Below are 12,121 nucleotides of genomic sequence, written 5' to 3'. Positions count from 1 at the left end.
AGATGATGAGTAATAATCTGATGAAATTAAGAGCAAGAATTACCATTAAAGGGTTTACTGAGCGTGGGTGAGGGAACACAGGTCAGGGTGCTGTTAACTTTCTTATGGGATACAGGGTTGGTTTTTTTTTATAGGATATGATGGATAAGCAGGGCTAGGGCGCCAGAGGGGCTGACATTGATAAGGATGTTATAGTAGGACTGGGTTGTAAGGCATGGAGGATAAAATGTGGCTTAATTAGTGTGTGTTTTTTGTTTTTGTTTTTTTTAAGCGTTTTAGATCGTCAGCGTCTGATTCACACTCCCGGCGCAGCAGGGGGCGATAATGCGCCAATAAACTCGACGCCAACCGCCACGAAACATAGACGAAGAAGAAGACGAACCAATCAGGGACGACTTCCGGTAGCGTCGCGCTGCGCCGCTTGTTGGGACGTTTGTCCGCCTTGGCCTTGGCGTGGCGGCGAACCGCGCAGCTGCGATTCAATTCGGGGGGAATGTAAAACTTCTATGTTTCGACAGAAACCCGCAGGACTCCGCGCCGTAGCGCTCGACGGCTGGCCGAGCCAATCACCTGGTTTCCAATGGAAGCGGATGGTTTTGTGAGGAGGCGTCGGATGACAGCAGAGACGTCGGGCAGTGATTCCGGGGTCGCCGGTGCCTCTGCCGGGGCAGAAGTTCGGTGGCTCGGCCGCAGGTTTTGGGGAGTTTCGGAAAGTGTCGTGGGGAGCTTAACGCCCCGGATCGGAAGCGGCACAGAGCTGCAGACTGCTCATTGTAATCGCGGTGTTCAGGAACAGGCGGAGGACTCTGAGCCGGACTATGAGGGTCTGCCGCAGGGAGCCTCAACCAGCACCCACATGTTGGCCGGAGCCGTGGCTGGGATCATGGAGCACTGCCTCATGTTTCCCATCGACTGTGTCAAGGTAGCACAGCTCAGCGTCTGGCCAACATATTCTCGCATCTTCACATCCCCCTCCCCGCGCTAGCGTCACCTCGGCCAAATCTGCCTGCCAGGCTTGCAGCTAGCTTAGCTCGCTAGCTTGCACGAGCGACACCGAACGCGCGCCCGCCCGCCCGGCTGCGCGATGGCAAGGTCAGCCGTGCAGACCGTACGTGTCAGTTTTAGCGGTAGCTTGCCTGGAATTGGCTGGTGGCTGCCTTGGCAGTCGGATCGGTCGAACTTTCATGCGGCACATCGAAACGCCATGCAGGGCGCTGCACGCCGAGTGAAAGGCCACAGATTTTAAAAAAAGATAACGCGAAAAGCAGAAACAGACAGACAGATCGAGACCACCTCGCTACGTAGAAGCCGCGTGTAAACACGCGAGGTCACGTGACCCATCGCCGGCCAGGCTGGATGTGAAAAGCTTTGCAGGTTTTTGTTTAGTGCCGAGTGTTCGGGATCTCTCCGGTTTAGCGTCGACTAACGTTGCCTCGACTGAAGAGGGCAGGTGACGCTCGGGGTAGCCGTGCAAGACGCCTCTGGGGAACTTTCAACTGCGCTGACGTCACCGGCGTCTCGCAAGTGAAACCCCAAGCGAATAAATGAGGGGGTTGGATTCTAGACAGAATACTAACTTGCTGCATGTGGGGGGGGGTTGGGTTACCCCATGGGGGGGGGGTTGGGTTACCCCGTGTTCGTTCGGAACAAAGTCCTTTTTTCGCTGCCTTTTATAGCCTATTTTTGTATGAGTTCTCTGCCCAGGGCTGGAGATAATTGGCTGATTGTAATGCCTTCTGATCACGTGGGAGTCGTGCCGTTATTAGAGGGCCAGTCTTATTTGGTCGTTTGTTATTCAGAGGTGTTTTGTGATGCCGGTGATGGCCCTACGGGGGGGGGGTGCTTTTTAAGGTGGCTGGCCTTACTGAAAATCGTTTTTATAACATAACCATACACTTGGTGGTTAGGTTGTAGTAGCCACATGTCGTCATGTTGCTGTGGTTTAGCACACGAGGGGCAGCAAACAAAGAGTGCTCTCTCTGCAGTCAGCTGTTTGTGTCAGACTGAGATGCTATTCAAATGCAGTAGCCTTCCTCCGTGTCTCTCCCATCTGTAATGTAGCTCCCACTCGGCCGCCTGGGGCTCCTTTGTAAGGTTCTGTGTCACGTTATAACTTCATGCTCAAATGAATTGATTCCCTAGCTTCACACACAAGTGGATTCCTAGTTTGCGCCCCCACAGAGTCGATTAAGGGCATCTAAAGAACCAGCTTTGATGATGTTTTTGTTGTTGATGTTGTTTCTTTTTAGCAGTCTGGCCCTATAACTACTACTACTACTTTCGGCTGCTACCGTTAGGGGTCGCCACAGCGGATCATCCGTTTCCATCTCTTCCTGTCCTCTGCAGCTTCCTCTGTCACACCAGCCACCTGCATGTCTTCCCTCACCACATCCATAAACCTCCTCTTTGGCCTTCCTCTTCTCCTCTTCCCTGGCAGCTCCATCTTCAGCATCCTTCTCCCAATATACTCAGCATCTCTCCTCCACACATGTCCAAGCCATCTCATTCTTGCCTCTCTTGCTTTGTCTCCAAACCGTCCAACCTGAGCGGTCCCTCTAATATAATCGTTCCTAATCCTGTCCTTCTTCGTTACTCCCAGTGAAAATCTTAGCATCTTCAACTCTGCCACCTCCAGCTCCTGTCAGGTCTGGCCCTATAAATAAATGGTAAATAGGTTGCATTCATATAGCGCTTTTCTAGCTGCAATAGCCACCCAAAGCGCTTTACAATCAAGGAATGCCCCAACCAGCTCATCAGGAGCCGTTGGCGGTTAGGTGTCTTTCTCAGTGACGCCTCAACATTTTTGCAAGGAGGAGCCGAGGATCGAACTGGCAACCCTCCAGTTACTAGATGACCGGCTGCTCTACCTGCTGGGCCACAGTTGCCCTGACAGTTTTGGTCAAAATGGTCAGTTGTCAAAATTTGTGGTCTGTGTCAGACATAGGCAACCATATGCCATGGCGTGCCAGGAGTAGGGCTGAATGCCAGGAGTAGGGCTGGGCCATATTGACAAACTGGACTCCCCTCTCTGTCAGAATTCAATTATTATCCAAATAGCCCAACATTTACAGATGAATTTTAAGCACAAAGTGCCGGCTCATATTACTAGGTGCAAGGCGTGGGGTATTTTGAATGCAACATAATGCTGTGACTCAGCAAAATGAAGCCTAGTGTCCTTTGGAAGTATATATATATTTATATATATATATATAAATATAAATGACATTCACTCAGTAATAGGTTTGACATTAGACACAAATGGATGGAGACAGTGCAGCAAATTTTGTGAAAACAGCAAAAATCTGAAATTTAGAACGAGAGCTGTTGGTTTATAATGCTGGCTCTCCCCACCAGAAATTCGAGAGCCTCGTTGTGTACTGGTTTTTCATGCTTTTCCTGTGCTGCATTAAAAAAAATGTTTTGTCTTGTTGAAACGACTCCCGGTTTTTGATGTCAGTACAGGTCAGAATGGGCTCTTATGCTGTCACATATTGCAAATATTCAGTGTTGTTTGTGGATTAAAAAAAAGAAGAAGAACAAAGCGTTGAGTGGTTTTATGTTGGCGAGGATGCACGCCTCACATTATTTGTGACTTAGAGTTTCCACAAGGCGGAAAATGGTAACACCCATCGCCACATTGTGCTGAAAATGATGCAAGCGTTATTTACCTTCAGGCCAAAGGTCTGTCTCAGAGAGAAGGTGCTTTCCGGATATGCAAACACACCATAGACACACACTGTGTATGCATGACTGAGTAACAGCCAATATTTTGATATTTCTGTATTGCAAAATTGTTTGGCACAGTCATCGCCGTGACCGTATAGCAGAAGGCAGAGGGGGACAGCTGCGAATGAATGGAGTCTGGCGTCATTGCAGTTTTGTCAGAGACGTTTCCGTACAGTCTTTCAGAGAGATGCGTCGCAATTTTGGGTTAGCCTTTGTGTGCCAATTAGGGTTTAGAAAAAAGCGGCTCAAGGCCCTCCGTTTCAAGTGGCCCGAGGAAAGCGCCCATAGCAGCGTTGGCTAGTTCACACGGGGCAGCATTCCACAGCTGTTGTACAGAGTGACTCGAGGCCCTGTCTACACTTCCGTCCCCATCTGCACACATACAAAAGAGCGCTATGAGCCACCTGCGTGTCCGTACAGCTGACGGTTTGAGGTTTTAAGTCGTGTAGCGAGTCGCTGAAAGGACTAACCCTCACCTCGTCCCAGGACGCCCCTTAATAAAGCTCGCACAGCAAGCCGCCGAAACCCCGCCCATGGGCACATGTGCTTTAAAACGAGGTTTCTGTCATGTAAGCTACCTTGAATGTAAATAGTTCTTTGGGATAGTTGTCATATACGTATCGTACTTGTCTCCTGCGTGTCCCTATGCGTGTGTGGGTTTAGAATGAGAGCGGCTGACAGGTTTGTTTAAAGGTCATGGGGGAAAAGAGGCTTACAGGAAGTCGGCTTATGTCTCTCTGTGACCTTGCAGGTTGATACTGAACACTTCCTGCTATTCACACACATGGAATGTTGGATGTTCTCATTTCCTTAATTTGACCCTAGTGCAGAAATTAATTGCTATGTCCTGCTGTCTGCCGTGCCAAATTGGACAATAAAGACATTTGTAAGTGCGACCCTGTTCTGACAGATCTCGTTGGATGATGGGGGGAGCACAGTGTGCACTTATAAAACGTTGAGAGTAAATTGCTGCTGTCCACCCTTTCTCTTCCAGACACGCATGCAGAGCCTCCAGCCTGACCCTGCAGCCCGCTACAGGAACGTGATGGACGCCCTCCGGCGAATCATTACCACCGAGGGCATCTGGCGACCAATGAGGGGGCTGAACGCAACAGCTATAGGGGCGGGCCCTGCCCATGCTCTCTATTTCGCCTGCTATGAGAAACTCAAAAAGACTCTAAGTGATGTCATTCACCCAGGGGCTAACAGTCATTTGGCCAATGGTACCACAAATCATACATGCACACTTGCAAAAACAGTATTCTGCATTTGTACGGCAGCTGTGTGGCTAATTGAACAATGGGATCACCATTAGATAGAAAGTTGATATTTGGAGCTGTAGATCTAAGTTGAGCCCCCTGCCCCCCGGCCCATCCCACGCACTCATCAATATGATCTCTGTGAAGCTGCTGAGTCAGGCTAATCCACATTTAGACCAGACACCGCCTGACCAGTCCTAACAACTTGGCAGGCTGTCAGATGGAGTGCTGTCATAACTACAGTGTTAGAGAACCTGAGGAAGTGCCTGTGTCAACTGCAGAGCTGTTGTGGCTTTGGGAATTGAGACAGTAACGTCAGACTGTAGTGTCTATGGCCTCAACCGCAAAATAAGCAACTGCTGAAATTCAACTGGGAAAAACTTGCTCTGGTTGTCCACCTATTCCTCATTCCATGTCTCTCTCTCTCTCTTTCTCTCTTTCTCTCTGTCTCTCGCCCCCCCCCCTTTTCACTTTAGTGGGAGGCTTGGTAAGTCCTCATTCTTCTCTCTTCTTGGCTCTGCTCTGATCTCCCTCCAGCTCGTGGTCTGTTAAGAGCGCCTCGTGGAGAAATGGACTGCCTTCTCCACTAGGTGTCCCTCTCCTCACAGTTTTAGCCACTTGGGAGTAATCGCAGTAGTTCATACCTACTTGAGTTGCTCAGTATGTTTACTGCATTTGGGGCATCAGGGATAATGCAGTAAATATTGGGAAATAAGTCAATTTACAGCAATGGTCTCCAGTTGTGGAAGTGAGTGCCGGGAGTGTGAAGGTTTTCATGCCAACCAAACTACCCTGTAGTCAGCCAGGGAGGGGATAACTAAACGGTGAGACCAGCCGATGTAGTTATTTGTTTGGGATGAACTTTGGCATATTCCTGGCCTTCAGTGGCAAATGATGGGAGACCAGTGATTTGAAGTAATTCTAATTTGGCTCTTACATCGCAGACTTGGCTCTTGGTCCACATATTCATGTAAAAATGTTCTGTACTATCTCATTTTCTGCTGCTCTTTCTTGGCTGCTCCTCGGCACATCTCGCCCCTGCCTCCCTACCCCCTTTTTTTTGGTTTTCTAGTAATTTCCGTGTGTTTCAGGAGCAGCTGGGTGTGTGGCTACACTACTTCATGACGCAGCGATGAACCCGGCTGAAGGTAAGCACAACGCTTAATCTGGATAAAATGTGGGTATGATTAACTAAGCCCGAAGGCCAGAGGAAATGAGAAAAAAGAAACATCCAGATTGTGTGCAGATTGTTTGAGGGTATCCTTTTCATGATGACTCTTGCCTTCGTGTGGTTGCTGTGAGGAGATATTGGGCGTGGATAAGACATCTTACTTTAGCGGCGTGATTGCTGAAGAAAAGTTTTAAAAGCGGGAGATTACAGGTGCCACTCCCAGGTCAGACATCTGGGCTCATGGCCTCGAGCTGGCAGTCTCGCTTAGTGACTCTCACTGTGGCCTCTAGTCCACCTGCCTACCCATGTCAGTAGAAGGGCACCAGTTGCGTCCATGGTGTGCAGCTGTTGGATGGGGGTGCACCTGTTTAAGGATTTGTCACTATTAAAGTGATCAACCACACCCGTCACTCTTTATATCCCTTTGTGAAGAATGTTAACACAGACGGCAACATACTGGCTTGTTCCTGTTAGTTCACTAATTTCTCCTTTTTCTTTCCATTTCGTGTCCTACTGTTATTCTACCCACAACGCACGCGTTCGTGGCCGTCTCCCTCTACTGTACATCCAAATTAGAGGCCTGCCAGCCCATCGCACCCCAACATGCTGAGTTGGTTCGGGCCGGGCTTGGTCCTTTTTTTTTTCTTCTTCCTCTTCAATAGATCGGGCTCAGGACAGAGCACACATAAGCCACTGTATGAAATATTGTTAGATTGATGATGATGATGATGATGATGAAGTATAGCTATTATACATATGCATGTGTGCGTGCATTACATGTGACTGTTGGCTATGCTGTGAGTATGTGTTTGCATGTATGAGAGAGAGTGCACATCAGAGAGAGCTTAAAGTGATATTGGTGCTGGTCTTGGGCTGAAAAATGGCAGACTTTGTCGGGCCGGGGCCGGGCTTGGGCTTGAACACCACGGGCCGGGCTAGGGCTGGAGTTTTTGGCCCATGCAGGGCTCTAATCCAAATCCATCCTCCCTCTCCTCAGTTGTGAAGCAGCGCATGCAGATGTACAACTCTCCATACTGCAGTGTGCTGGACTGTGTGCGCGCTGTGTGGCAGAAGGAAGGAACTGCGGCTTTCTACCGCAGCTACACCACGCAGCTCACCATGAACATCCCCTTCCAGGCGCTCCACTTTATGACCTACGAGTACCTCCAGGAGCTGCTCAACCCCCACAGACAATACAACCCTTCCTCCCATGTGGTGTCAGGAGCCCTGGCTGGGGCCATTGCAGCCGCCGCCACCACACCTCTGGACGTCTGCAAGACCCTGCTCAACACCCAGGAGTCCCTGACCCTCGGCTCCCTGTCCTCCAGCCCGGGCCCCAGCCAAGGCAAGGGAACCCACGGACACATTTCAGGCCTGGCCCATGCCTTCCGGACAGTTTACAGGCTGGGCGGCCTGCAGGGTTTCTTCAAGGGTGTCCAGGCTAGAGTCATCTACCAGATGCCCTCCACGGCCATCAGCTGGTCAGTTTACGAGTTCTTCAAGTATGGAATCACCAAGCACCAGCACGAGAAGAGGAGAACACAGCACAGGGAGGCTTGAGTTGTAGACGAGTCTGGCTGGTACGACCTTTGTCCCTGTCTGTTTTTTCCCCCCTCTCTCTCTTAAGAGGAAATATGGTCAATATGCACATAGAATCTAACCAATCCCCTCCTTTGTTGCCCCTACTCAATCAGACAGAGCCAATAAGAAGGAGAGCTTCACATGCAGTCGGGCAAGTTATATACCTGCTACACTGTTGGAAAACCAGTTTGTTTTTTGTCTTTAAAATTAAGCTTCGTTAACACAGTGTTATAGCACAAGTTTATCTGCACCGTTTATATTTCTTCTCTGGCAACTACTAAATACCAGTATCTCTCTTAACTTAATGAATGTAAAGTTGTGACACACCTCAAGTGGGTCAGGGAGATAGTCAGCAGGGGGCAGTAGTGCTGATTTTTTAATTCTATTTTACCTGTGGTTCTGGGTCTCCATGTCCTTAGCTCTTCTAAGATCAGATTTATTTGCCACCAATTGTAACTTTCAGGCACAGTAGAAATTTGTAACTGACCGTAGATTCAGACAATTTCAAGGCAATTTCTTTTGAGGAAAAACAATGTAATTAAAAAACACAGGCATCTGTTGACATAGAAATTTTCATGGGAATGTCCGGTCTTTGACGTCAACCTAGAGGTCTATACTTTGGTTAATGTTATAAGACACAAAGATTGTGATTAATGCATCACAGTCAATTGAAAGGATGCAGTAACGTGTGCGGGAAGGTGACCCTGGTGTCTCCCACATCTAATGAATCCTCTCAGATTAAGAGAGACCATTTGCAAGGTTTGTGGGGGGGGGGGTTGATTTGGTTTGACAACAGAAAATGAAAGTAGGATATTAACAGTTGAATGAATTATTTAATTGCCTGTTTGTCAAAATGCATTTGTCGGTCCAAGATAGTTTCCAACGACCTTGAGAGAAGAAAAGCGATTTTCGGTTCCTCTGAGGTTTTACCAAATTTTTTTTTTCTTCCTGAAAACGATTCCTTTGTAAAGTAGTTTAACTTAAGACAAATGCCATTGTAGTGCATTTGCCTTGGTACCCATCAGCACCCTAAAATCAACCCCTTGATTTATAAAACGACCACCAAAATGAAACACAAGTCTCGTGTTTCAGTTTGATAGAGCGGACAAGGACAGAATTTGGAGCTACATTCTCACATATTAAATGCAGCTTTCATCCAGGAGGGTAGATTTTCATGTTCTCCGACAGATGTGCTTGAAAGGACATCAGTGTATTACAGTTCTGTGCGTAACTTGCCTGTAAGGTGGAGCCTAGCAAATGACGGACCCTTGACAAAGAATGATTGATGGCCCAGCGGTCATGATACTGACATGAGTGGAAGCTTTCATTCTTATTGATCGATGTCTGAATGTTCCAAACCCTGCACGGCACTCTCTGTTCAATAAATACTGAGCAGCGGGCCTCCGCTAACTGCTCACAAATGCTGGAAGTCCCTCTGTGTTTTGACTCGATGTTTCCAGTAGACATACGCGTACATGGTACACTTAGAGGAGAGATGGCTTTGTCAGGCCAAATTGTGTCTGGGCTGCCAAAATGTGTCTGGGTGACGTCATCGCAATGCAATCGTGACAGCTCGCATTCTGTGACCCTTTTTTGGGGGGGGGGGGTTACTAGCTAGCTAGCTAACTTGTCATTGATGTCAAAAAACATATAATAGCAAATATTGGACGTTTCATTTTAATGGAAAATAGGTTTACAGAACATCTTTATTGAAAATCTCATCCACGCTACACAATGTTAGCTAGCTAGTTTGCTAACAAGGTGATCAACCAGTAGATGAACTTTCACCTAAAGGTATGCTTTTTTTTGTGCTTTTCAAAAAACATATCCCAATATAAACAATTGCAAGTCGAATATAAAGGGGGACCCTGCGCATGTAAGCAGGTTTAATAGTGTACTCTTCTTAGCTACATCGTACAATACATGCGCAGGGTCACCCTTTATATTCGACTTGTTTATATTAGGACATGTTTTTCGAAAAGCATATTTTTAGGCGAAAGTTCATCTACTGGTTGATCGCCTTGTTAGCTAGCTAGAAAACTAGCAAGCTAACATTATGTAGTGTGGATGAGATTTTCAATAAAAATGTCCTGCAAACCTGTTTTCCTTTAAATTGAAACGTCCAATATTTGCTTTTTTTTTTACATCAATGACTAGGTAGCTAGCAACCCCCCCAAAAAAAAAAACGGTCACAGAATGCGAGCTGTCACAATTGCGTACGATGACGTCACCCGGACACATTTTGGCAGCCCAGACACAATTTGGCCTGACAGCTTTACTGCATACACACAGGCACTGGTTATAAAGAGGACGCTCCGAATCCCCATTCCACGCCAGTAGAGTTCAATTCACCTCCTTGGTGTGCCAGCTCACCGTTATTCATATAACTTTGTTTTTTTTCCAAAAGAAAACAAGCTATTTAAACCAGCCACAGCTGTATGGCTGGAAATGTCTGCATGCTTTGTGTGTGTGTGTTTTCAGGGATTTATTTGTAGCTGGAGGTAGGTACAGTTGTTTTGGCTGAAGCGCAGGTGCAGGTGTCAACTTTGACCCAAAGAGGATAAAAACATTGCTCACGTATAACCTCGAGACAAACAGCCGGTCTGTCTATAAAACGCCACGTCCATAACTTCCCTGAGGAGGCTTTTGAACCCCCAAATGACGAAAAAGCACAATGCACACGTTTAATGGTTTTTGTATTGTATTGAAAAGTAAGATGGCATGCGAGGGTAATTAGTGGTGGAAGGATTAAAAATAGCAAAAGCTTTATTTTTCTAGCAGCTTTGGCGTGGTTTTGCACAGCCTTGGCTGTGTCGCAAGTATAACAAATAGGTTGAGCTGACCTTTTTAAGTATTTAGGTCAACCAAAATAATGAATCCAGAAGCTGATGATAATGATAAGTTTATTGGCATTGCTCTTAAAGGTTAAAACAACATGCCAGCATGGTTGAATAGGAGTGTAAATACTCTTGATGAATGTGTGGTTTCAGCAGGAGCTTGATATCCATTGGCACTGTGACAGACCGGTGCTGGTTAAGGGAAGCTAGCAGGTCTTTGATGGGAATATGTAAAAAAGGTGCAAAGCCTGTCTCAATGCCACTGGATAAAACTCCACAGATCACCACACTCCATGCTTTAGTGAATGTGTTTACATGCCGGCATGTAGCATTAGACGGCATTCACCAGCATCTCAGACCAAAACAAAGCAAACCTCCACCCCTCCCGTCATGTTCTTGGCGATTTCGTTGATTGGAATATTGATTTTTACGGTACAGAGATATTTCATCAACATTAGTAAGATAATATGTACGTTTACTAATCCCCGTGGGAAAATTCATCCTCTCCATTTAACCAGCACCCGGGGACCAACTCCACTTCTTGCCATGCAGGGGCACAGACACGAGGTCGCCGCACAGCGAGAAGGTCCTGGGTTCGAGCCTTGGGGTCGTCCTCTGTGTGGAGTTTGCATGGTCTCCCTGTGTCTGCGTGGGTTTCCTCCGGGGCCTCCGGTTTCCTCCCACAGTCCAAAGACATGTAGGTCAGGTCAATCGGCTGTACTAAATTGTCCCTAGGTGTAAATATGTGTGTGTGTGTGGGGGGGGGGGGCATACACACACGGGGGTGTGACGTCATTCTCTGCTCAGGACGCCATTGCTCCACTATCTCTTTACATAGCAAATAGTTGTTTGCTGCTATATTCATGTTTTAAATCCCTTATATAGCAGCTTTAAGTAAGCTTCACTTACATCAGCTAGGAATACAAATCAGCTAAGTCGCTGGTAAAACAGGAAATGACCAAGACAGAAAGTTGACGTCAAATACCCCCCCCCCAAAAAAAAAAAAACAAAACTTGGAAGATTTAACGATTGTGCAATCATCCATTTTGTCATTTGGTTATGCAGAATAATAATTACAAAAAAGCTCATTTGATAACCATTAATTCAGATGAAAGCAAATTACATTCCCTCTTAAATAGAATGTTTGATGCACTTTTTTATGTGGGTATGAAAATTTTAAGCGTTGTAAAAACTTCACCTATTTGTAGCAAACACTGAAGTTGGCATTGCAGAATTTAAGCACTCTCTTCTCGGGTAGCAAAACTGCTGTGGCCCGGACCCGTCCCACACCCGGCATTTTCATCCGGCCCACTTACCACGTGGAATGATGGCACTTGGGCGGTCCGCTCCCATTTGCCGATCTGGGCCAGAACCAATCCGTAGCAGTGCCACATGTGCCACATATTTGCCAAAGATGGCCCATATTTGTTTTGTGATATTTGGGCCATATTCACCATTCACCACACGGGCCACTTCAGGGTCACATCCAGACTACATGTTGCCGAGAGCGCCGCATCTTTGCCAAAAAAGGCCCACATCTGATTTGG

General features: G+C 47.1%; 1 protein-coding gene across 1 annotated transcript; it reads left to right on the top strand.

The window, feature by feature from the left end:
- Positions 1–436: 436 nt before the first annotated feature.
- Positions 437–9,169, top strand: slc25a28 (solute carrier family 25 member 28). The gene is made up of 4 exons (XM_056291748.1): positions 437–922; positions 4,721–4,949; positions 6,077–6,133; positions 7,154–9,169. The coding sequence occupies exons 1-4, from the start codon at positions 581–583 to the stop codon at positions 7,714–7,716; spliced, it is 1,191 nt and encodes a 396-aa protein (XP_056147723.1). The 5' UTR covers positions 437–580; the 3' UTR covers positions 7,717–9,169.
- The last annotated feature ends 2,952 nt before the right edge of the window (positions 9,170–12,121 follow it).

The sequence above is a fragment of the Lampris incognitus genome, chromosome 13 (genome assembly GCF_029633865.1).
Source record: "Lampris incognitus isolate fLamInc1 chromosome 13, fLamInc1.hap2, whole genome shotgun sequence".
NCBI lineage: Eukaryota > Metazoa > Chordata > Actinopteri > Lampriformes > Lampridae > Lampris > Lampris incognitus.
The sequence above is the reverse complement of the archived record's forward strand: the minus strand, read 5'-3'. Positions and strand labels throughout refer to the sequence as shown.